The sequence below is a fragment of the Eptatretus burgeri genome, chromosome 10 (genome assembly GCF_056783735.1).
Source record: "Eptatretus burgeri isolate ZD-2024b chromosome 10, Ebu_testis_v1, whole genome shotgun sequence".
In the NCBI taxonomy this organism is placed as follows: Eukaryota; Metazoa; Chordata; class Myxini; order Myxiniformes; family Myxinidae; genus Eptatretus; species Eptatretus burgeri.
Window position 1 is genome coordinate 80797733 of NC_140970.1, and position 26851 is coordinate 80824583.

At 46.4% G+C, this 26851-nt stretch overlaps 1 protein-coding gene across 1 annotated transcript in view; it reads left to right on the plus strand.

Moving 5' to 3' along the window:
• TRAIP (TRAF interacting protein) overlaps nt 1-26851 on the plus strand; it is a 67806-nt gene that overhangs the window by 16300 nt on the left and 24655 nt on the right. Inside the window, exons 6-11 of the mRNA XM_085899076.1 lie at nt 2540-2667; nt 14510-14604; nt 15221-15334; nt 16780-16867; nt 22864-22953; nt 23242-23327. Coding sequence (XP_085755202.1) covers nt 2540-2667; nt 14510-14604; nt 15221-15334; nt 16780-16867; nt 22864-22953; nt 23242-23327 — 601 coding nt within the window. The remainder of the gene's footprint in view (nt 1-2539; nt 2668-14509; nt 14605-15220; nt 15335-16779; nt 16868-22863; nt 22954-23241; nt 23328-26851) is intronic.

The window sequence follows — 26851 nt, forward strand, 5'->3', positions numbered from 1 at the left end:
CAGAGGTCAATAGACATCTGGGTCGGGCCTGGGGAGTCATGAATTCACTGGATCATGGGGTGTGGCGCTGCCGGTACCTGTGCGGGAGGACGAAAGTCCGAGTCTTCAGGTCCTTGGTACTTCCAGTCTTGCTCTATGGGTGCGAGACTTGGACTCTGACCAAGGATCTGAGATGGAGACTTAATTACTTTGGTACCAGGTCTCTTCGGAGAATCCTTGGCTATCGCTGGTTGGATTTTGTGTCCAACGAGCGGTTGCTGAGAGAGACTCGGATGAGATTTGTTACCTGCATAGTCCGTGAGCGTCAGTTGCGGCTGTATGGACATGTGGCTCGTTTTCCTGATGCTGATCCTGCTCACCAGATTCTCTCAGCGAGGGAGTCTCATGAGTGGAGGAGGCCAGTGGGCCGACCACGTGCCTCGTGGTTGCAGCAGGTTGACCATCATCTCAAGGAGATGGGGATGGGCCTGGCATCTGCCTGGGGGATGGCCAGACAGAGGCCCCTGGAGTACCGGCGGAAAGTGGACGCAGCGACGCGCTGTTCTGGCACATGCTCCCATACCTGACCCTGATGGCAAAATACGCGGGCTTGTGGTGCCCTGGAGAATTTTTGGGGTGGTGACTCGAGGAAAACGAGGAAAATGTTTTATATATATATAGATATATATATATATATATATATATATATATATATATATATATATATATATATATATATATCTATCTATACTTATTTTTCTAATGTAAGTGTTCAAAGAAATGATAACACGAAACTGAATTTGTTTTTCGAGATGGAATTTATATATTTTGGAAGCTGAAAAAGTTTATTTTTTAAATATATATATATATACATATATACATATAAATATTTTGAAACGAAAAAAATCAGTGGCCCGACATATGAAACAAGAAAATAAGCAGTCAGATTGCAGACCCTCACCAGGACTTTTGTGTGTTGTTTGTGTACTGGTGTGTTACGTAATTAATAAGAGACATAGTTGGAACTGCCACTTTATAAATGCTGGCAGTGATGACTGGTTCAGCCATTTCAGATTTTTGAAGGTTATATATATATATATATATATATATATATATATATATATATATATATATATATATATATATATATATATATATAATCAATATGGCTGCCAAATCGCGTGACCGATGACGTCGTCAAAAACATTTTTTGTGGATCATTTTATCCCAAGATGACCCTCAACAATTTTCATCCTGATCGGATGTGGCATTCTACATATGAAATTATGACGTCATGACGAAGGTGCCTATGATGTCATAAAAAATCACACTCATTCCCCATGAGGTGTACTTGCTATGTGCCAAGTTTCAATTTTTTTCCTTGGTCTGTTTTTAGAGATAGAGGTCCAAAGGTTTTCTGTTTTTTTCCAATATGGCTGCCACACCACATGACCTATGACATCATCATCATTAAAATGTTATATATATATGAGTAGTCTCATCAATGGTTAAAATTGTCTCAATCCGACAAGCGGTTGCGGAGAAAAACAAAGTTTTGTGCGGACAAACAAACGGACCCAAATGTCCCTCTCCTTTGGCAAAGATAACAAAACTTTATGCTGTCCTTTGTATAGTGGTACCAAGTTTGTTGTCGGGAATAATTTGTTGTTAATAAATGTTTACAATTGTGGCATTTCATCTGGGACACCCTGCACTTGAGTTTTGTGTATTTTATTTTTTTTTACCAAGTAATACCCACTCCCTCCAGGAACAAAATATAGGATCAATACCTACCTCCTTTAGGCAGGGATCAGTGTTTTAGTCATTTGCACTTTTCCACATGTGCAGGTGAAAATTGAAAGTTGTCTCCCCAGATTGTCCCAGCTGTTTTCTATTCTATAATTAGACGTCCACATTCAGAGGATTTCCTTATTAGGTCATCTCTTCCGAGATTTTCATCTCGGATTTTCAAAAATCGCCATTTTCAAAACCTATCTCGTCTGCCATTCTACAAGATATTTGGCAACTGTTTATTGATTATGAGAGTAAAAAATATTATCTTGTATCTAACCGGACAGATTTTTGAATTTCCGTCCCGTTTGGCCGCCACGTAACCTGGAAGATGGTCAAAAACACCTCCCGGTACAAAGAAAACTTTTTACTTCCGATCTTGATGAAATTTGGTATGTGGGTAGAGGTCGATGAGTGATACCCAACGACATATTTTCCCCGGATTCGAGGTCAGGGTCAAGGCCACGAGGTCACGAAAGTTGTGAAAGTCGCCATTTTCAAAACCTATCTAGTCTGTCATTTTAGGAGATATCTGGCAACGGTTCATCGATTATGATAGTAAAAAACATTATAAAGATGACCGTCACCCCCACACGGGGGTAATTTTTTTTTAATAAACGTATCTGGAAACGTCAGCTCCTTCCAAGGGTAGTGGGGGGTTATTTGTGCATATGATCTGACCCTGTGTACCCCATAATGTATGCAATTATTTTTTTTTGTTATTTTTAGTTTTTATTGATGCCTTTCTTTTTCACATCTGTGCCTCCAGACCGTGAGCTGCTGGAACAACGTCAAACTGCAGACAATTTGCGTGAGCTGCTGCAGAATTCTAAAGCGAGTCTCTCTGCTATAGAAAAGAGCCTGGGAGAATCTGAGCTCTTGTGTTCTACTCTGAGGGTTAGTTAAAGCAAAAGCATCTGTTGTGCAGATTTGAACTCGATGCTAAACACTTCTTTTTATGATCTATTTTGCCTGTTTCTCAGCTGATGAGCTCAGCTCACATATTTCCTTCTGTGTCCATCTTGTCCATTCCATGCATGTGTGTTTTGTTTCTTGTTTTTAATCTGTTGCAAGACGATCCGTGAAACCGTTGGGTTCCCATTGTGACAGCGGTTGATGAAAAAAAAAAATCATTTCAAGAAAAAAATAAGATAGCTCCAGTGAACTATACCGCGGAGGTTGTTTGCATTGATCAAATACTCCCAAAGAGTACGTGACTGAATCGGGAATTAATTTTTTTATAATTTTTTTCGTTGCCTGATTTGAACGAAACTTGATAATGCACACCGCAGGAGAATGGTGGGTAAGGTGGCACTAAAATTTTTGCGCTATCGTGTACCGTTTCGGCTGTATTTCGGGAACATGCATACATACAAGATGAGAGTTTTAGTAATATACTAGACGACCCGTGAATCCGTTGGGTTCCCGTTGTGACAGCGGTTGATTAAAAAAAATATAATTTCAAAACAAATAAAAAAGATAACTCCAATGAACTATACCGCTGTGGTTTGCATTGATCAAATACTCCCGAAGAGTACTTGACTGAATCGGGAATTGATTTTTTTTATAATTTTTTTCGTTGCCTGATTTGAACGAAACTTGATACTGCACACCGCAGGAGAATGGTGAGTAAGGTGGCACTAAAATTTTTGCGCTATCGTGTACCGTTTCGGCTGTATTTCGGGAACATGCATACATACAAGATGAGAGTTTTAGTAATATACTAGACGACCCGTGAATCCGTTGGGTTCCCGTTGTGACAGTGGTTGATAAAAAATATCATTTCAAAATAAATAAAGAAGATAGCTCCAGCGAACTATACCGCTGTGGTTTGCATTGATCAAATACTCCCGAAGAGTACTTGACTGAATCGGGAATTGATTTTTAAAAAATTTTTTTCGTTGCCCGATTTGAACGAAACTTGATACTGCAGGAGAATGGTGAGTAAGGTGGCCCTAAAAATTTTGCCCTATCGTGTACCATTTTGGCTGTATTTTGGGAACATGCATACATACATACATACAAGGTGAGAGTTTTAGTAATATAATAGATGTCCTGATACGTTCAGGGTATTCGGTCTTCCACATGCCTCGCCTTGGTATACGAAAAATACCCTTTTAAATAATGGTTCTTTTTTTTAGATTTTTGGTGCTTCACTTAATTTGATCGTGCTTCCTGGTTTTGTTTTTCTTTTGTGAGATATGCAAGGTTGATGATCTACATAACCCAAGCTTGATAAATCGTTTAATGCTGATTTAAGCTCACGAAGAAGCAGATCAGCAATCTTTAAAGGGGAGTGGTGGTTGAGGGTGGAGCCGTAAACACTTGGGATACTTCTGACCGGGTTTGTAATGATTGTTGGATGCCTCTGTCCATACTATCCTGGAGAAAAACGTTTAAGTTTTTCTATTGATGCTGTAATTATTGGATTTATTTTATTTTATTTTATTTTTTTAACCGAAAAAGGATGAGGGTGGCGGTTCGTGATCTTTTCAATACCCCATTTGATCATGTTACTGCTTTGTGCTTATTTATTGTACTCGATCTGCTTGTTCCTAAGAATGTGTGATGTGTTGCGAAAGCATCAAAATGCCTCTTTGCCTTTTTCATGGCACTAATCTGTGTGGTTGGACAAAAGGCATTTCAGAGTGATCAATACACATACAAGGCAGGATCAACAAAAATCCATCCTGTGTTCTTGTCTTGGTACAACACCCAACTCTCGACACTTTCATTTCCTCCCTTGATGTACACAGATTGCACCTTTTTGCAGACCAACATTGTCGATCCACTCTGAAGCTGTAGCTCGAATTCCAAGAGAATGGTACCCTCCCAGGTTAGGTGAGATATTGGCAAGCTCAATGATTAAAGGGTAGCTGACAAGTTTGTAAACATGTTGAGTGGGTGGTCTGGGTGTTTCAGGCGATTTTTTTTTTTTTTTTTTTTTTTTTTTTTTTTTTTTTTGTATACCTTGGTCGAGGCTCGTATGAGAGCTAACACACAACTCACAGCAAGGAGGCATGAGACAAGAGGGGCGGGAGTGGAAGGGACAAAACATTGGGGAACAGACACAGGTGAACTGTGGAAGGGAGAGGGATGGGGATGGGACGGGGAACATGGCGAGGGGAAGATGGACATTAAAGGGACTTTCAGGAAGGAAAGCAGGAGAATTGAAGGAAGTGGGCTTGGGTGGATTATCGGGGTAGAAAAGATCGAGGATTGGGAAGGGGGGAGATAAGAGGTGGTGGTGAACAGCTGTTTTGAAAGCCTGAAGGGAAGAATGGGAAAGAATAGAGTGAGGAAGTTTATTCCAAAGGCGGGAAAAAAGAGGAATGAAAGAGTGAAGATGAGCAGTGATTCGTGATTTTGGTAGTTTTACCAGAAGGGGGTTGTTGGCGGACCTTGAGCGCCCTGTGGAAATGTGGTTGGGACAAATCGCAGAGAGAGCAGGGGGCAAGGCTGGAGAGGAGTCGGTAGAAGACAGAAAGACCACCGACCAACCTGCGGTGATTGAGTGAGAGGCCCAAAGACTCAGCTTCATTGCGGGAGATGCCAATGATCTTAAAAGCCCTGGTTTCGACAGCGTGAAGTCGAGAAAGGTGGGAGGCAGGAGCACCAGCCCAGAGGGGAGAGCAGTACTCCATCAGGCTACGGACAAAAGCTTTGTAAGTGGTCAGGAGCTCAAGAGGGCCGAGGAAGGACTTTGCACGACGGAGGATTCCCAGTCGGCGACTGGCTTTTGAGGCAAGGTTGGAAATGTGACTTTCCCAGGAAAGGTCATGGCAGATAGTGAGACCCAGAAGCTTGAAAGAAAAGACTTCTTCCAGAGGATTGTTGAGAAAGTGGATGGGGGGGTTTTGTAAACGGTCCTTTCGAAGAGACATAGTGAGAGTGTGAGATTTGTCTGGATTGAAAGACATGTTCCACGTGTTGGACCAGTTTGTGATTTTATCCAGATCTGCAGTGAGCGAAGAAGCTGCTGCTTGCCGGGCTGAGGGATGACAGATGGTACGGCAGAGGGTTGAGTCATCGGCAAAGAGAAATAGAGGATTTTCCAGAGAGTCCGAGAGATCATTGATGAATAATTGATCATTGATGATTCTGCAGAGTTGTGGAGTACCTTCCAAACTACAATCCTTGATGTTGATAGTGAGTACCAGGACACTCACCGTCAGGTGAAGAGCTTTATCTCCCAAGAGACACTATATACCATTGACCAATTTCGCAGGGCCAGGCTTGATGGCAGAACTGAGCTGTTCAGCGAGCTGAGGTGCAAAACTTTATGTTCGCTGAGGGTAGATTAGAGGTCTGTGTGCAAGAAATCTGTGAGGGGGAAGAGGATCACCTGTGGTCAAATGATTGTTGTCCTGCTTACAGAGGAATTGGTGCATTGCGCTTTGGCGTACTTACACTACAAGATCCACATTTGTTTGTGGAAACACAGGCTGTGGTGAAGCAGTTGAAATGGGGTAAAGCTCCTGAGATCTGTGGCATCCATGCTGAACTTATCAAGGCTGGTGGAAATGCTGTGCTTTGTTTGGAGCACAGGTTTCATCCCAATTGACTGGAAGAGAGGCCTTATTGCCCCTCTCTGGAATGGGAAGGGTGATCGCCAGGACTGCAACAACTACCGGGCAAGATCTTTGCTCAGATAATTATTGATAGGGTTTGTCACCATCTGCAAGAGCATCAGCGTCCAGAGCAGTCAGGCTTTACATCAAAGAGGTCAATGATTGACTGTATCCTTGCTCTTTGGGTCCTCACTGTGCTGTGTCACGTGATTGGGTTTTCGTATATCATGCCTCGCCCGCTAGGGGTGGCAAGAGTGTGCTTCTGGTCGCGCAATAAAGCGGAGTAGATGCTGGCTCGCGTGCTTCTGGCGTCCCACTGCACCTCGTACACTCTAGTTGGCTGCCGAGGATGGTTGAATACGGACTTGTGCCCGTTTTCGACGGGGACGACTTCGAATTGTTTTCGGAGCAATTGGAATGCTATTTCCACGCGAACGATGTGGTCGACGAGAGCAAACAGAAGTCGATCTTGCTCGCTTCGCTTTCGCCAGAGCATTATCGGCTGCTGGGTGATTTAGTGGCACCGAACAGGCCCCGGGATGACGGGCTGTCGTTTCGGGACATTGTGGAGAAAATGAAAGCACACATGGCGCCGGAGAAGTCATTGCAGCTCGCTCGAGTCCAGTTCGATCGCCTCTCGAAAGGGGCAGAGGAACGCGTTGCTGATTTCGTGGCGCGGATTAAGCGTTCTTCCGTGGCCTGCAAGTTCACGGCGGGGGAGCGGCCAGCTCGGCTCAGAGATCGTTTTATTGCTGGTTTACGAGATGCGAAAATGGTTTCAGCGGTTTTACGGCTGAAGGATGAAACCATTACATTCGACTCGGCGGTCAGCACGGCTACAGCGGTCGAGCAGACTCGCGGGGATGGTCGAGCCATCACCGGCCACGCGGGGTCGCGAGCACCCCGGGACGCGCGCACGACCTTCGATGCGGGTCGGACGTCGCCACGCGGCCGCACGTGCGGCGGGGTGACCCCGCGGACATGCTTAGGATGTGGAGGTCGACACCTGCGCCGTGCATGCCCGTGTAAAGGCAACGTGTGTTTGAATTGTCACAAGGTGGGTCATTTGGCGCGTGTGTGCCGTGGGGCGACGGCCACCGTTAAGGTCATGGACGGCGATGTGCGAGGCGACGCGGGGCGGAACCAGCGGCCGTTGTTGAGCCTATTTTCAATTGGCCCGGCGACGGCGCGCCCGATGACTGTGGAAGTCGAAGTGAACGAAACGCCGATCACGTTCCAGGTCGATACGGGAGCAGCGGTGTCGCTCATCGGCGAACAGACCGCACGTAGACTCAACGGCTTGAAGCTTATCAGGTCAAACCTCACGCTGTTCACGTACACCCGCGAGAAGATAACGCCAGTCGGGATGGCAGACGTGTCTGTGCGGTACCAAGGCCAGGTCGCCATGCTTCGGGTGTACGTCGTGCGGGGGAGGGGGCCGTCTCTCCTCGGCCGAGATTGCATGGCCTGCATCAGGCTAGACTGGGCCGCAGTTCACCTTGTGCAACCCGTGCCGAGCCAGTGGGAGGATCAGTTGGAGGAGATTCTTCAAAGACATCAAGGGTTGTTTAGCGACGACCTTTGAAAACTCAAGGGCATGGAGGCAAAACTCTTCTTGAAGGAGGGGTGGTTCCTCGGTTTTGTAAACCGCGTCCAGTGCCGTATGCCCTGCGGGACAAAGTCAAGGGTGAGCTGGATAGGCTGGAGGCCTGTGGAGTGATCGAACGGGTGTCGTGCTCGGATTGGGCCACCCCGGTTGTCACGGTGCTGAAACGGAATGGAGATGTCCGATTGTGCGGGGACTTCAAATCCACGGTTAACCCGGGGCTCAGCGTGGAGCAATATCCACTGCCGTCAATCGATGAAATATATGCGCGATTGGCGGGGAGTCAATACTTCACGAAGCTAGACCTGCGTGATGCATATTTTCACCTGCCGATGGATCCCGGGAGTAGTGAGCTTTTGACAATCAACACGTGTCAAGGACTCTATCGATATACCCGACTCTGTTTTGGGATTGTTTCGGCCCCAGCTTTGTGGCAGAAAGCCATGGATCAGGTTTGCATTGGCCTGCCCGCTCAGACCTACCTGGACGATGTGCTCATTGCGGGGAAGACTGCAGACGAGCATCTTGCGAACATTGCCCGAGTGCTGACAAAGCTCGAAGCATGCGGCCTGCGCTTAAACAGGGACAAGTGCGCGTTCTTCAAGCAGCGCTTGGAATACCTCAGGCACATCATCATGCCGGAGGGGCTGTTGAAAGGTCCTCGGAAGGTGGAGGCGATTCAGCACATGCCACCACCTCACGACAAGACGCAGCTGCGCTCGTTCATTGGCATGGCCCAGTATTACCAAAGGTTCGTGCGCGGGCTCAGCTCACAACTTGCGCCGTTAACGCGGTTGCTCAAGAAGGACGAGCGCTGGGCTTGGGGGCCTGCACACCAGGCGTCGTTCGACCGCGTCAAGCGGCTGCTCACAGAGGATACGGTCCTCGTGCACTACGAGCCTGCGCGTCCGCTCCTATTGGCATGCGACAGCTCTGCATATGGCATCGGGGCAGTGCTCTCCCACAGGATGGACGATGGTTCCGAGCGGCCTGTTTGTTTTGCATCCCGGACCCTGTCCGCAGCAGAGCGCGGATATGCCCAGATTGAGCGTGAGGCTCTCAGCCTCGTCTGGGGTGTGCGGAGGTTTCATCAATATCTGCTAGGGCGGCATTTCACTTTGCAGACTGATCACAAACCTCTTCAATTCATCCTGAGACCCGAACGCGGGGTGCCGGTGGTTGCAGCCGCGCGAATACAGCGGTGGTGTCTGTTTCTGGGTGCTTACGATTATGATATTCAGTTCCGAAGCACCGAGAAGCATGCTAACTGCGACGGGCTCTCACGCTTGCCGTGTGCGGAGGGTGCAGCTGCGTCTGAGTTGGGCGACCGGGTCGATGTGTTCGCGCTGGGCCAGGTCCAAAGTGGGCCGGTCACGGCCAGGCAGGTCGCGGTGGAATCGGCTCATGATCCGGTGCTTGCCCGTGTCGTCCAGGCGATTTATACGGGGAATTGGAGCGATCTGCCTTCGACACCGGCATTTCAACCTTTCATGTCACGCGCAGCGGAGCTGTCGTTGGTCCAACGGTGCGTAATGTGGGGAATGAGGACGGTGATTCCACCGAGGTTCAGGCAGCGGTGTTTGGAAGAACTGCATGTCAGTCACCTTGGCATCATGAAGACCAAGAGTCTTGCTCGTAGCCTGTTGTGGTGGCCGGGGTTGGACAAAGACATTGAGCAGTTGGTTAAGCGTTGCGCCACGTGCCAGACAGATGCTGATAACCCGCGTCGAGCTTCGGGTCTCTGGCCTGTGCCAGACCGAGCTTGGCAGAGGGTCCATGTAGATTTTGCGGGGCCGGTTAATGGCAAGATGTTTTTGATTGTGATCGATGCATTCTCTAAATGGCCGGAGGTTGTAGTAATGCCGCATACTTCAGCAAACATTACAGTAGAGAAGCTGCGGACGATCTTTGCTAATAAAGGGTTGCCGGAGATCCTGGTCTCTGATAATGGTCCGCAGTTCATCACGGGTGTATTTGATGAGTTTATGCGCCAGAATGGTATTCGACATTTAAGGTCCGCACCGTATCACCCAAATGCATGATCGCTGTTCAGCGTCACCCCCCCACACCTCCCCGAGCCGAACGTTGCGGGACCCCCACCGGTAGTATCGCCGGGGCTGGCTGGGCCGGCGCCAAGGGGGTCTTCGCCTGATGCCATCCTACCCGGGGACGTCGAGCAGGCTGGGCGGTCGGGGGTGGCTGGTGTTGCGGAAAGTGCGAGTCCGGCGAGGGTGTCACCTCGACCGAGCCGGGAGGTGTCTGAGCCTGGGCTGTCTGGTGGCGCTGCCCGTCCGAGGCGGGTCAGGGTGCGGCCGCGGTACTTGGAGGATTATGAGTGTTGATGGGTTTCAGATGGTCATGTTGTGATTATCCGTTCATTGTGTGACGGGACATTTTACGAGGGGAGGAGTGTGCTGTGTCACGTGATTGGGTTTTCGTATATCATGCCTCGCCCGCTAGGGGTGGCAAGAGTGTGCTTCTGGTCGTGCAATAAAGCGGAGTAGATGCTGGCTCGCGTGCTTCTGGCGTCCCACTGCACCTCGTACACTCTACTCACCGAATGCAGGAGAGAGTTGCAGCCTGTGTTAATCTCTGAAAAGCGTTTCATTCAGTAAATCGGGATTCCCTCTGGAGAATCCTTGGTCTTTCTGAAGCATCTTCTGTTTCCTCTTTTCTACTTATCTCTCGCTTCACTCAAGTGACAGTGGGGGTGCCGTGTAATGTGGGTGGAAGCATGTCCATTCACACATTCACGTCTGTTTATATATTGTTATGGCTGTGGAAATTCGCAGAGCACCATATAGGTCCTTAGTTCAGTTATGCCAATAAGTCTGTGTTCAGATAGATTTCCCCACCGTTGTCTAATGGGGATTATTCGTGTGATCAGGGCTGTGATCTTTGAGTTAGACGTTTTTCTTTTACTATCGTTATTTTGGACCAACCGCTCACAACCACCACCTCCACCACCAACAGCGCTCTCACAACCACCTTCACACAACCACCTCCTCCACAACCGCCCTCACACAACCACCTTCTCCACAATGCCAACCACAGCCACCATTTCCCAAACCGCATCTCCCCCAATACCCAACAACGGAACAACATCGCTTCACCTTCAACTCCGCGGGTGCCGCCATCTTTGCACCGGCCACGGCGAGGTCACCGCAAACAAAAGCGGTGGTTTCCTTGTTACCAGCGATGCTGATTTCTACCACGTCCGCTCTCCCTTTAGCGATGGTGATTCCTACCACGTCCGCTCGCTCCAAGCTTCGCCTCGGAATTCGGATCAGGAGAGCGAGAGGGGCGGAGCCAGTGGGGGTCAGAGGTGAAAGTGCGGAGATCAGATCTCACCTCACGAACCCTATAAAGCAGAGCGCTGGTCAGGAGGAGTCGGTCAGGGTCTGGAGCGGTGTGAGGAGCGGAGTTCGAGCCCAGTGGAGGGCAGTGGAAGTCCGGGTTCGCCGAGGAGACGGAGCGGGGAGCACAGCAGGCCGGCCGTGCCACGCATAACGGCGTGTTCATGTGGGACGTGGAGAGGTTGCCAGCCAGAGCGAACGGTCTGAGGTGATCGGGCTTCGGGACAGTCCGAGCAGCGCGAGGGATGGACGGGCTCAACTCTGAAAGAGCATAAGGCCTGTTCGTTCCTCTGAGGCGTTGCCGGCTGGGCCCAAATCACCAGGCCGTCAGACGAGGCCTGGGCCGGACCGCGATCACGACAGCGGTCGTAGGGACGGGATGTCGCGGGTCGCCCCAGCGAGGTGAAGGTAACCAGCGCGGCCTCGCGGAGCCTCTGCAGTCTACACGGCTCTGTGCAATAAAGACCCAAGGAGGTCCAGTCAACCCCTTGTCTTTCCTGGGGTTTTTCCTTGCTTTTGAATGAATGTTGTGGCGCCATGTCCGCAAGTAGAACTGTATAAGTGACTGTACATAATAGATAGATGGTAGTAGCTCTTTTTTGCATTACTTTTGTTGGTTGTATACTTGTGTGCGTGTTCGGCCATGCATAATTGCATACCTGCATGACTGCATCATTGTTTACGTGTGCTTTGTAATAAATGTGCTTGTTCAAATGTTAACCCGTTCGTTGCATCCTCCTCTCTTAATTGAGCTGCCATCTTGCACTCAGAATATAGTTGGTTTTTAAATAGCCGGTAAAGTGATCGGGTCCAACGGGACTGCGTGATAATACCCCGCTCGGTTATCCCAAAAGGAAGCGAGCTGCTTAAGCGGCTCGTTTCCAAGCGGTCCCGTTGAGGTACAATCTCTCGGTAATCTACCCGCGCGATTAATTAGGTATATCGACAATTCGGCGATTTACCCTGTAGCGTGGGTAGAGTAAGGACAAGGTTGTAGTGTGTTTAAAAACACACCCGTGGCTGGTTTTCGGCGTTTATCTGGAAAGCCGCGACTGGATTGTCCGTTCGGTGGGCGAAGCGGCCGCGATTGGTTAAACGCGGTCGTTCGCACGCCGGCAGGCAGAAATCTGTAACATATATATATATATATATATATATATATATATATATATATATATATATATATATATATATATATATATATTAGGGCGACAGGCGAAAACATCGGGTTTTCGAATACTGGGATGACATCCAGCGCCCGACTTGTGCTATGACCATGTGTGCCTGAGGACTGTACAGGTTAAGCCCGAGTGGCCAAATGCGAGAGTGCTTGTGATTTATGTTCTGGCTGGGCTCACCCCTTAAATTGCTAGAGAAAAGCACAGCACTCGGGCATTTGGGATGGCTGTGGGGGTTATTCGGGCACTGTGGGTTGACTATCACATTGAGTGTGTTCCAAAAACCCAGAGAGCTAAACTGGTAGGTACAACCATGCTAGGCAGGTTGAGGGATAGGAAACAGACAAAGTATAGTCAGAAAATCATCTATGGCAGCGGAGAGATGAGGCATGAATTAGCGACTGCTAATATACTTGCAGAACGGTATGAAGTGCACTCTGCCTTAGGGGGGAGACCGGTTCAAGCAAACACCATGATCTACAATAGGACTGGCAACCACTGAAGATTATTTCTGCCGTCGAGAGGCAAAATACCCGAGTTCGCTCGATTTAGATGATATATATATATATATATATATATATATATATATATATATATATATATATATATATATATATATATATATATATATATATATATATATATATGTGTATATATATACACACACACAAGCGGGAGGCGACAAGAGATTCGCTAGGATCGAAGCGCTGGATACGATGCTTTTCATTCTGGCTGATCCACCGACGAAGATTCATTACCAAGACGTATTGGTTCACATACAATTGTTCCTCTGCCTGGCAAGATTTTTCCTATTGCATATTTTGCCAACTGGCACTACTCATAAAAAATGACGGAAAATAGACACCCTATTTTTGAAGGACTACCATTTGAAAAATAATCTGTTTGCTGGTTTGTGCTGTGGAGCCTCGCGTTGCAGACACGCACGTACACACACACACACACACACACACACACACACACACACACACACACACACACACACACACACACACACACACACACACACACACACACACACACACACACACACACACACGTACCCCGATAAACTACTCTCGATGCTCTTGCTTGACCACACCTCCTGAGCCACACAATATTTTTCATAAGCCACACCCACTTTCCTACGCCACTCCCACTTTAAATAATAAATAATTGGAGGTGGTGTGTGGGTCGCGGAATCGTTTTCGGTAAATAAATCAATATTTGGAGGCGGAGTGTGGGTCATGGAATCGTTTTCGATAAATAATTGGAGGTGGAGTGTGGGTCGTGGAATCGTTTTCGGTAAATAAATAAATAATTGGAGGTGGTGTGTGGGTGGGGAATCGTTTTCGGTAAATAAATAAATAATTGAAGGTGGTGTGTGGATCGTGGAATTGTTTTCGGTAAATAAATAATTGAAGGTGGTGTGTGGATCGTGGAATCGTTTTCAGTAAATAAATAAACATATTATTAGAAATCCACAAAGACAGAAATGCCGGTGATTCCATTTATTTTGGATCCTTTTCACTTTGGTCAATAACGTTTGGATCGAGGAGAGATCGAAGGTAGAACGACGATGTAGTTCCTTAAAAACACTGTATACACACCTTAAATGACGGTAAATAGACACCCGATTTTTGAAGGACTACCATTTGAAAAATAAAACCTCAATCAAAAATCGGCTCGAGTAAAATTTTCTAAATATCTCGACGTGTTTAATTCCGAAGTCTCGTTTCTCTACATTCAAAACTGAAGGACAAGTATTGAAAATACTGTACACGGTTTTTCGGCCGCTGCACAGCAACGGGTGGATGCTCGGCAACGAAATTCAAACGTGCACAATCCCAGTATATATTCCACCTGTTGGCAAAGTTTCATCGAAATCGGTTCGCTGGTTCATGCTGTGGAGCCTCGCGTTGCAGACACACACATGCACACACGCACACCCGGAAAACCCGACAATAAGGGATATCTCGTATATAGCGAATCCAATATATATTTATATCATGTTTTTTGTTGTTGCTGCAGAAACAGAATCGCTTTCTTGAGAATCAGGCTCAAGAGGCAAAGAAAGCCCGGGAAGAAACTCGGCAACTTCACCAGAAACTCAAGAACCTAGAGAAGTATGTCAAGCAATTTTTTATATTTAATTGTGAAAAACGAATAAGGCCTATGCAATATTACTCGTAGAAATGATAAACATTTTAAAAAAGTATCCGTTGGTGGGAGCATTGAATTTTATTTATTTTCTCCACCACCGAAGGTGTGTGGAGGTTGTTTTCACTCCTGTCTGTTTATTTGTTTATGAACAGGATATATCAAAAAGTTGTTGAAGGATTTGGACAAAATTTGGTGCAGAGGTTCGGTGTGTGACGAGGCCAAAATAATTTGATTTTGGTGAAGATCTGGATTTTGAAACTACAATTGTTCAAGTGATTTTTCACCTTTGAAAGATGGGGTGAAAAAATGATACATGGCACGATGCTTCAAAGTTTTGGACGGATTCTGAAAAACTTGGTGGATTAGTTGGGTAGGTGACAAGAACAAGCTGATTAGGTTTAAGTTGAGGTCCGGATGCAGATTTGGCCTATCAACGGGAGACAAAACATAAACTGTTCAGCCTGGCGGAGGGATACGCTCTGCCAAGTGCCGTTGTGGATAGTCGTATGGAAATGTCTTTCCACACATGAACACAAGTACTTCCTTTCCTTCCCCATGCCATTCTTTTCTGTCTTTCAGGCTGAATGAACTGTTCCAGAGCAAGGATTCTGATGTTGAAGAGATGGTGCACGACATGGGGAGTGGTCGTAATGCTGTGGAGCAGCTCAGCATGTACTGCATTTCGCTGAGGAGGTTTGGTCAACAGTATTTCCTAGATTTGTTCTGCATTCACATACTATGTGGTATTTTGACATTCATATAACCATATGGTACAGTTTGATGGAGTTGACCATTTTTGGTTTGAAAATGCAAAGGCTATTGGTGTAATTGATTACCATGCATTAGGTCTGCAGATGTCACTGCTCCAGAATGCTGTGATGTGGAACACAAGCTATCCACAGATGATGTGTATTTGCATAGTGTATGATTAGTGTTAATGGCACTGATCTACAATTATTGTTTTAATGAGTTGTTATTATTAGTCCGTCCCCCCTCCCCCCAATGCAGCTGAAGACAGGTTTTTGCAATCGCATGTCTGTCTGTCTGACTTTTTTTTTTTTTCCTTGTGCATTGACTTCGATGTCCCATCGACAAAAAATTACCATGCTTTCCCATAGGCTCAGTTCCCTCGCCTGCATTTTTTTCATTTATTTGTTTTTATTTATGGGTGTTGTGTGATTCTGTGATTTCCCGGTGTACCGACTTCGCTATCCACTGGCACGCAAAATTTCAGCTTTCTATGTCACCCAGAAGGTACTGATCCTAAATATCAGTCAGCGGTTAGAAAGTGCTTTGTAAATGAGAAATATGTTTTAGCTATTGTTTGGAGTACAAAGCTGATATGGATGGGCATTGCATTTTGGAATACTTTCTCGTTACCTCCGCCACTGAAGGTGAAGAAGGTTATGTTTTCATCACTTTGTCTGTCTGTCTGTCTGTCTTTGTGTGCAGGATATATCAAAGTTGTGGACAGATCCGGATGAAATTTTGTGGACAGGTTGGGTGTGTGACAGACTAACTTGATTAGATTTTGGTGAGGATCCGGATCCAGATCCGACTCCTAGAATTTTTTCAAGTGATTCTTCACCATTCAGAAATGGGGCCAAAAATGATATATAGCACGATATCTCAAAAGGTTGTGGACGGATTCATATGAAACTTGGGGGACAGGTTGGGTGTGTTACGAGGACAAATTGATTTGATTTTCGTGAAGATCAGAATCCGGATCTGGATACGATAATTATTTAACTTTTAAAGTGATTCTTCACCATTGAGAGATAAAGTCTAAAAATGATGTAGTACTGTATAACATGATATTCCAAAAATGTATTGCGCCCGATATGTTCTGGTGGATCAGGCGTTACGTTGTGGAGGTATGCGCTCTACCGAGTGTCTTCGTTATTACTGTGAATACCTCAATCTTAAGATGCCATTTATTTATTTATTTTTCATTGCAAATTTGGAGTCAAAGGAATGAGGACAATGTCTGTGCAGAATGCCTTATGTTTTGGAATGGAACAATACTGTAACCTCCTGAGTTGTAATTTGTACTTGAAAGTAGAACTAGGTTCTCAACAAAGTGCAAAAGGTTCCAGTGAGCTAGCCCGTTTGGGGTGCATTGTTTCATGTGTGCACAGGGAATATGAACGGCTAAAACATGCGCACCAAACTTCTCTGGAAGAGAACCGTAGGACTCACCGTGAGCTGCACACGTGTTCCAGCAAGGTATTGGCTGATGTTTGCATGCTGCACATCTAAGCATCCGATCAACCATTTTCATTTTGAAAAGCTTGTCTATACTTTGCAAGTGAAACTGTTTTATCTTTGTTAAAGCTCGGCATGTGCTATGATTTTCTCTGAGATGATACAAAGTATGATTTAACATGATATCCCAGCAATGTACGAAAATTTGCAAAAAAAATGCCGACCTCTAAAAATCCCTCAATGTTGTTATTTCTTATTATTACGAGCAAATGTACCTTTGTCTCATATAGGACATATATATGAAGTTGGAGGACACAGTGATGAGCTATGCATATATTAAAGTATCTTTGTAGTGCAGCTATTTTTGAAAAGGTTCACACATGCAGAGATAGTGTGGCGAGCACGACCGCTAGGGGGAGCAGTGGAGTCAGCTCCACCGACTCCACTGGAACACCCGGTATTTTGGTCGTACCTTTCAGATAAATTTGAAAGGTCACGGGTCCCTTATCGGACCAAAGGTCGCCGATAGGTCGACTACATGGGGTAGGGTCAATTGCCAATTTCAATATACCTAAATACCCACGTCGTCAAACTACCAGGGAAATTCACCCTCAGCAGGATGAGCCGGATCCGAGTCGTAACCCGAGCGGAGAGTACCAGAAACCTGCCGGCAAATTGCACGATTACGGCAACAATGAGGCCTCCTAATTCCCTTTCGCAGCACGGCAAACCAATGATAGAAAGGACAAGGCTGAGCTGGGGCATTCAACAAGAGGGGATTTATTTACAATAATCGGGGGACGAGGCGAGCATGAATTGTGTGAAGGGCAGAGTTATCCGAATATAAAAGAAATGGAAATTTATACACAAGCACTTATACAGGTGCTACTTAAAGGACTGGCCCGCACCAGACACACACCCCCGAAAAGAAATGGACCCCGTCAGGTCTTTATTGATACCCCCAGCTCGGAGGAAAGGTGAGCTGGAGGTAAGAAGCTAGCTTGGACCTTCCCACCTCGTGCGGCCCTTGACGATCCGGCTCGGCGGGACTCAAACCCACAACTCGATGCCGCTGCAACCACTAGGTACGGAGGGCAGCGTCGGACTCCAGCACGCGACGAGACAGCGAGCGCCAGCAGACAAAGGCAAGCGATTCTTGGCGGGACAGAATTGCAGGCAGGTGATCTTCCGCGGGACAGGCTCAAGGGGAAAAGACGGACCTCTTCTCACACACCCACGCTTCTCTTCACTCCCCCGATGCAACTCGCCTCCGGATTGGCCGGTTCATGTCAGGCGATCCGTTCGTGATTCGTCTGGGGGGCGTGGCGAGCATCCTTGCGGCCCATCCCCCCTGAGAGGCATTCCTCCTTCGGGCGACGTGCCTCTGCATTGGCTGGAATGCGGCGTACGTCGCTCGCACTTTGCCCATTGGCTGAAGGCAACACGTCTTGCTCGACCCTGGAGCGGAGCCAATCCGTCATTTGCCAATGGAACTCTGCCCACAGGCGCTCGGCACGTATGCGTGTCAGAAAGGCCGATGGTGAAAGGAAGCCAGGGAGGATGCCATTGTTGTTGGTGGTGTAAAAAATCCTAATTATAAAATAACCCGTAGCGCATGTCCACTTAATTCCCATTAGACATAGGGGAAAGGGAGCTATCTATCCACATTTACTTAATGCAATAACTGAGCTATGGCGACCTAAATGTTGAGTGCTCATGGCTGCCAGATTCGTAACAATAGTTCCACACCTGTTATACGGTTGAATGCCTGTTTTGCATCGCTTTAAAACCTCGCCTTTCCCCTCCCCAATGCTGTGTTTCCAGAATGATTCAACTTTTGTCTTTCGATGCACCATCAACACCTTTTATTCATTCAATGTTTTTATTCCCCGCCGCGTGGCGGAAGGGGGATATTGTTGTCACCCGGGTCGTCCGGCTGGCTGGGCGTCAACATTTATAGCTGTGAGTGCGATAACTCATAAACTGTTCGCCATATCGATTTGAAATTTGGGTCACACATGTACCACCTGAAAAGGAAGAACCCTATTGATTTTGGGCGTGGCCGGATCCAAGATGGCCGACTGGTTCAATGGCGGGGGATTCCCTTTATTTTCATATATTTATTTTCTTGCTACTACAAGACCATTTCTACAGCTACCTATTTCACCTTTGTAACAGGTTAAACCCTTCATTATGAACATCACACCCACAAAATTGTGATTCCAACCCAATTAATGCACCCTGGATGACCCCCTCCACCACAAACTGCGGAGAATGCTTGCCAAGTTTGGTCTAAATTGCACAAAAACTGGACGACTGTTTATAAGCACAGATCTTTCCCACTTTATAGGATTCTATTGTTATTGCAGTATTATTCCACGCACAGAAAGTGTCCCAGAACCAAGTCTGAATACCCCCTTCCCCACATGTAATATTTACTCACGACTTGCTGTTCTGCAGTGCTAAGTAACGGTGTTGATCATCCTTACCCCTAACCTTTCCTGACGATCTACCCATATTCAAAGGCAAATGTATTTTGGAAATGAGCAATATATTGATTCGATAATCATACCAGGTGTTATTGGTTCTGAAGATCTCCTGTGCTTTCACATATTCATGATGGCTGCTGTAGTATTTCATTGTTGAGTTGGAGGTACATATTGTTGTGTCACGGGGGTACCCCGAGGGAGGGGGCTGTCTTATTAACTTCCTTTCTGGACTCACCGGAATCGCAGGCCGTCGCAAACGATTAACTTCGTGTCACGGCGGTTCGCTTAAACGACCGCAAACGCCAATAACCTGACCACGTGACTTAGGGTCCTCCATCTAACAAACCGTTTCCCTAAGGACATGTTATCTCCTTACCGGGGAATGTGCCCTCGGTACGTACTTGCGTTAACCAGATTACGGACTGGATCAGGTGCAGCCGAGCGGAACTGCCAAGTACGTACCGGCTACAAAACAGATTATTGGGGAATAATGTCCCGGCTAAGCTCGGGAGTCGGCCATGCTGGACCAATGGAGGAAAAGACAAACATGAGCTGGGAACATTCCAAATAACACATTTATTTAAAACCAGAATGTGAGGAAAGTTTTATGTGGCACAGTAAATGGGATTTATTGCAATGTACAGCAGGGAAAGCAAGAAATTTATGGGGTTTGGCAAAAGGCAAACTATTCTACAAAAGGAGACGCAGCACAGAGTTATCCCATTAGTTCTTCCGCAGTCTTAACTTGCGCTACGATGGGCCCTCTCCTCCCTCTCCTCCCTCTCCTCTCTCTCCTCCCTCTCCTCTCTCTCCTCCCTCTCCTCCCTCTCTTCCCTCTCCTCCCTCTCCTCCCTCTCCTCCCTCTCCTCCCTCTCCTCCCTCTCCTCCCTCTCCTCCCTCTCCTCCCTCTCCTCCCTCTCCTCCCTCTCCTCCCTCTCCTCCCTCTCCTCCCTCTCCTCCCTCTCCTCCCTCTCCTCCCTCTCCTCCCTCTCACATGCACATGCGAAATTAGAGATAGCCCAGAGAGAAAGAAACATGATTAACAGCCTCTCATTACCTGGCATGGCCGGCATACCAGTACAACCCATAGCGCTTTGGAATAAGGAGATTGGGGGGTTTTTAGGGTGTGGGAGTGTGAGGTGCAAGTGTAATGCAACGTAGGGGTGCGGTGTAGTTTGGGAGAAAAAATGTGAGTTGCAAGTCAGTTTGGTTTGCTGTTTTCATTCCTACCCTGAAAAGAACAGTTGGGCTTCGCCCGCCTTGATTGCTCTTTTGTGCGTCCACAGTAGGAGAGAGAGAGAGGGAGAGGGAGAGGGAGAGCGAGAGCGAGATATATTTATATATATATATATATATATATATATATATATATATATATATATATATATATATATATAGATATACATATATAGAGATAGAGAGAGATAGAGAGAGATAGAGAGAGAGAGAGAGAGAGAGAGAGAGAGAGAGAGAGAGAGAGAGAGAGAGAGAGAGAGAGAGAGAGAGAGAGAGAGAGAGAGAGAGAGAGAGAGAGAGAGAGAGAGAGAGAGAGAGAGAGAGAGAGATATATATATATATATATATATATATATATATATATATATATATATATATATATATATATATATGGTCGAAGAAGGTGCGTGAGAAGAAAGTCCCTATCCTATTCATGTGTTTGTAATCTAATGAGCATTACTTGAAATGGAGCGGCCTTGACTCAGAGAAGTAAAGCGTGGCCCCATGCTTGGTCATGCAGACTCGCGGCGCCTTGCACTTTGCGCTGATGCTTGTTATACTCGGCGAGGCCAAATGTCTGGTGCGTGCTGCTCCAGCTCATCGTCCTCTCGATCTGCTTGCCTCTCCCCAATCTGTCTGCTTGCCAACCTCCAACTCTGGCTCTGCAATTCTCGTGCTGATCTTCCCTTTCTATGAACCGGGCCAATAATCTGATCAAACGGGGTTGTTAGCGAAATCCCACTAACCCATTGGACCATAGCGGTCGTAGCCACGCCCCGCCAGGCCCCAAATACAAAAAATAGCTCAGTTGCTCGCTGACCCAGCCATTTTACATGGGGCCATGGTCATTGGACGCGCTCTCAGGCCCCGAACACATGCCGGCATCCATTCAAATGTGGGATTGTAGAGAAATCCCTGCACAAATGGTAGGTCCCTTCACGAGCTTCAGTGCACGTTTGCGTTTCGAGCCGTCCCCTGAAATAATCTTCTCCGTGTCCTTCAAGACTATGGTGAGAGTTTGATGACCATGTAGCAGTTACGGCAGTTGTAGAGCAGTTCGAACATGTGGCATTTGTAGTGAGAGAGAATTGCCACATGGTGTTTGTAGTGAGACAGGATTGCCACGTAGCGTTGAGGACAAGATTGAAGTTCCTTGTGATGATGAATAAAGGTCGCCTTTGTAAGCGTGAGTTGTTGCGGGGATATTTTTATTCATTGTCTGAAGTGGTGATGAGCATGGTATGGTTTGATGAGCGAATGATGGTCTGAGGCGAAATGGCAGTTGAGAATTGGCAATTCTGGCGAAGAATTGGCGAAGTTGAGAGGGGAGGAGGCTGGTGATGAACAAGCTGGATACATGTTTGAACACAGCAATAAGGGGAAGGCAAGAAAAGGAAAAGGAAGAGGAGGTTGGGATGAAACAGCAATGGCATGAAGAGTGGGAGAGGTATCTGTAGGGAGACGGGAGAAAACAGAATAACTTGGAAAGGAAGGGGTGGTCTTGAGGAGGGTGAATGAGGGAAGGAAACATGATGAGTCTGGATGTTGGATAATCTGAGGAAGAGGTGAACAGGCATCTTGACGCCCTGGAGGGAAGAACTAGATTGAACTGACTGCGGTAGTTGGTTGCACAGATGAGAGAAAGTAGGAATAAATGAGTGGAGGTGTGTGTGTGTTGTGTGTTTTTGGAGGAGGAGGGGTAGTTCTGTTGCTTTAACAGTTTTCATAGGCTATGCCTATTTGGCATTATCTTAGCAATGCTGCAGCCCCCCTCCAACTCTGTAGGATTGTACTGCAGCCAATACCAGGAAGAGAATGAAATTGTCTTTTATGGACCAGTCCACCCTGTTGCGGGAACATCCACAGACACGTGTTCCGTGGAAGAAGTTCATCCCTTGAGTGAATGGTCATCCCTACAAGACATTAAGTTGATATCGCACCCCATTCCTGTAGTGGACACCAAGAAGCAAGTGCTGCATGTATCCAGGAAATATGTGCCACACATTAATCTGTCTGTGGTACACCTTCATGGAGAAACTTCTGCTCCACACTGACGAGGGCCAACAAGCCCAAAATATATGTCCGTGGTTGTTCTCTCTCTGCATGGGGTGTACTGGTCGTCCATAAAATGTGGACGTTTAAAAACCGGTTTGGATATTTTGGAAATGCTCATGTTGAATGCATTGTGCTTCACAAAATTTAGTGGCGTAAGTGCCATTTCTAAACAAGGTGAATCATTTCTTTCATGAAATTGAGATGTACTTTCATTATGCGATCATGTTTGTGCTGCAGTTGCAGCAAGCAGAACGACGGCTGGCAGCATCCAAGAAGCAGCAGAAAGAGAGTGAAGAGGATCTGGAGGAAAGCAACTGCCAAATAAAGGTGTTCCTGAAAATTGATCTTCCAACATCATCTTGATTTTCGATGCTGTGGAATGCAATGTCGTTTTGATTTTTGTTTACATTTTGAATGTTCAATTGCAGACAGTCCTACCATTTTGTTTGGAGACTTTGTCTCTGCATTGAAAGTTTATGTTGAAGCAACATTGCCAAGAGGGAGAAGAATTTTTAATGAAATTCATGGGTCTCTTTAAAACCAACCTAATTGTTTTGGGTAAGGACTTCCCCATCCATGATTTAGGCAGAACCAATTTTTTTTTTTTTTTTGCAGAACATGAAGCAAAAGCTGGAATTGCTGCAACAAGCTCTGGCTAAGTTGCCACACACTAGCGGACTCTCCCGTGTCATGTTGGAAAGGTGCTTAGGGTTTGAATGTTTTGAGTATATGTGAAGGTTATGTTTGGATTGGTTTATTCTTTGGAAAGTGGCAAGTGTTTTGTTTGATTTCTAAACACTTGTCTAACAGAAGTGGCATATATATATATATATATATATATATATATATATATATATATATATATATATATATATATATATATATATATATATATATATATATATGTATAATTCCAGCAATCTCTCTGTGTGTGTGTGTGTCTGTGACCGCTGTTTCTCGACAACCTCTGGTCCGATCTAATTGAAACTTGCCAGGTATATTGCTGGGGACCTGAGGATGTGCCTTTTCAAGGTTTGATATTAATCAGACAAGTGCTTCCCAAGTTATGGCCATTTATTTACCAAACCAATGGGAAGACACGTTGTTGCTTGGGCGTGGCCGATGGGGAAGGGAAGCACAGCCACGTTCCCCATTACGGGTTACAACGTACGGGCTTCCGGAGAGTGATGACTTCGTGTATTCTAATAATTTCTCGATTTCTTATGCGCATTTATAGATAAACAGAATGGCCCAAGTTATGATCGTTTTCATATTAGACGGTGTATAAATTTCGGGAACATCAGAGTGCTGGTATGCTCCGAACCAGGAAGTAAATTTTTTCTCTCTCTTCTCTTCTCTTCTCTTTTTGTTTTTCCTTGCCACGACATTGCAAAAAGGTAAAATACGTTGGCGCTAATTGAATAATTGGGTATTAAAAATAAATTGCGAATAATTTGTAACCGCGAATAATATCGAACTTCCGGGTCACACACGTACGGGCACGTGAGAGCGAAGAAACGGCCTGTGTGGTTTATTTATTTATTAATTATTATTATGATTATTATTTTTTTATGGGCACGTACTAGTATATATAATACTAGGTGAATGCACCTGGCGTTGCCTGGATTCTTTTTGAATGAATTTAATCTTCTATACATATGTCTGATGCGAGCACAGTATCAGTTCCCTATTGGGCTATGGCAGTCATGGGCTAAGGGGGTTGGTGAGGGGGAAACACACCCCCTCTCCCCCCCCCCCCCCCGGCCGAGGGGCTTTGCCACATAGCCTATAACCTTACCGGGGCCCATCCCGACATTTTTTGTTTCAGTGGTTAGCTCCTATCTTTCACCTTTCAGGAGATTAGCACGTGCAAACAGACAAACAAAACTTAAAATGATATGTTAGATATATTGTATATCGCGTTGGCCCCATGTCAATCGGCTGAACTTGAAAAATTAACGTTACGAAATCAGGTGATTACGTCATAATTCAGAAACCGGAAGTCGGAAGTACAATTATTTTACATCGGGACACTTCCGGGTACATGTTCTGTCAGCATGTGAAGTTTGGTGAGGATCAGTCCAGTACTTTTCGCGTGCATAGGTCACAGAGAAACACACAAACAGACACACTTTCAACTTTATATATACGGTATATAGATGTATATATTGTTACGGTTGTGGGGGTAGATGTAGGAATTTAATTGGGAAGTTAGGATTGAATAGAGTTGTTTGGTCCGTGGACGTGTAGGAGACATCTCGATGTAATTAAGTCAGGAAGCTGTGAGCGTGCTATGTGTCACCTCATGGGGGTGTGGGTTGGGGTGTGGTGCGGTGTTCGGTAGGGATCAAGAATATGTTCCCCCAGGATGTAATTGCCCCCCCCCATGACTTTTTCCTATGTTTTTATAGCCAAAACCACGATAACAAACAAGCTGGGCTGCGAGCGCCGTGATTACATATTTATATATGTAAGTATGTATGTGTGTATATATATATATATATATATATATATATATATATATATATATATATATATATATATATATATATATATATATATATATATATGTATATATGTTGTTGTGGGCCGGAGTTTGGTGGCGATAAACGACCACTCGGTGGAGCAGTGGAGCAGTCTCCCACCGAACACCCAGAATTGAGGTCGTGACCCTTGAATAACTCCAAAGGTCACGGGTCCCTTAGCGGACCGTGGATGCCAATATTTTGACCGCGTGGCGTAGGGTTAATGGTCTCGATCTCCAATATACCTAAATAACCATGCAGTCTAGCTACCGGGGAAACCACACCCTCAGCCGACTCTGTCCGATCCGAGTCGCAGGTAATGACTCGGATCCGGCGTAACCGAGCGGAGTTATCAGAGCCGCGCTGGTCCCAATGACAACTTACAGTACGAACGGCCTTACTGTTTCTCAAGCCCGCACCATGCTGGGTCAATCGAATAAACGACAGGCTACGAACTGGAGCATTTAACATGGGTATTTATTTTACAATTGGCAATAATCGGGAAGGGAGACACAGAGCAGAGTTATCATGAATAAGAAATGTAATTCACAATGTACAAGGCACTTAACAATTCTACTTGCAGACGGGGCGCACGCACGCACGCGCGCGCGCGCGCGCGCGCGCACACACACACACACACACACACACACACACACACACATCCAAAAGAAAATGGACCCCGTGGGTCTTTATTCAGTAGAGCCGGGACAGGGTACCTTCCCACCTTGTGTGGTTACACCGACTCCAAACCACCGCGGTGGGACTCGTACCCACAAACCGAAGTCCACGGCCCATCTTCCTGGCTGCTCGGCCACCACTACCACGAGAAGGCACCGCAAAGGGCCGCAGATGACCGAGACCAAGCCACCACGACTACAGATGAAGCCAATCACCACCAAGACTGCAGACGAAGCCAATCGCCACAAACACTTCAGACGCTCTAACAACGACCAAACCTCTCCTCTCTTGAGGTGGAAGTGATTTTCTTTCCTCCCACTCGCCGCCTGATTGGACGGTCGTCTTGAGGGGTGTGTCGAGGCGTCTCGGAGGCCCGCTTCCCGAAGAGGCTCTGTCGTAGCTTTCGGTACGCTAGCCTCCCATTGGCTGGGGCACGCGTGCGATGCTCGCCCTTTGCTCATTGGCTGGAAGAAACGTCCCATGCCCTTCCTTGGAGTGGAGCCTCGACCTGAGGCGATGGAGGTTCCGCACATGTCTTCAGCCAAAAACGCATGGGCAATGGCGACCGGGCTGAGTGAGGCACGGTGCCGTTGTTGCTGTTGTTGTTGTTGTTGTTGTTGTTGTTGTTGTAGAAGATGTAATAAACCTCACTATAAAATAACTCGCAGCGCACCCACGAAATTCCCATTAGACAGTCAGACGGGAGCCTGACTATAAACACATACTTATCGAAATAACTGAACTGCGGGGGCTGCTGTCTGTCTGTGTGCAAATGGCTTCCAGATTCGTAACAATATATGTATATGTATATAGATATGTTGTTGTCCAGGGATCTGAGTGAGAAGACCACAAGGGAGGGAAGCTGTCTCGGGTCCCCACCAGACTCCCCAGAATCGCAGGCAGTCGCCCACGGATAAGTCCGTGACACGGCGGGTCGCTAACCGACCGTGAACACCAATAACTCAACCACGTGACTTAGGGTACTCCGTCTAATATCTGTTACCTTAAATAATCACGTGACC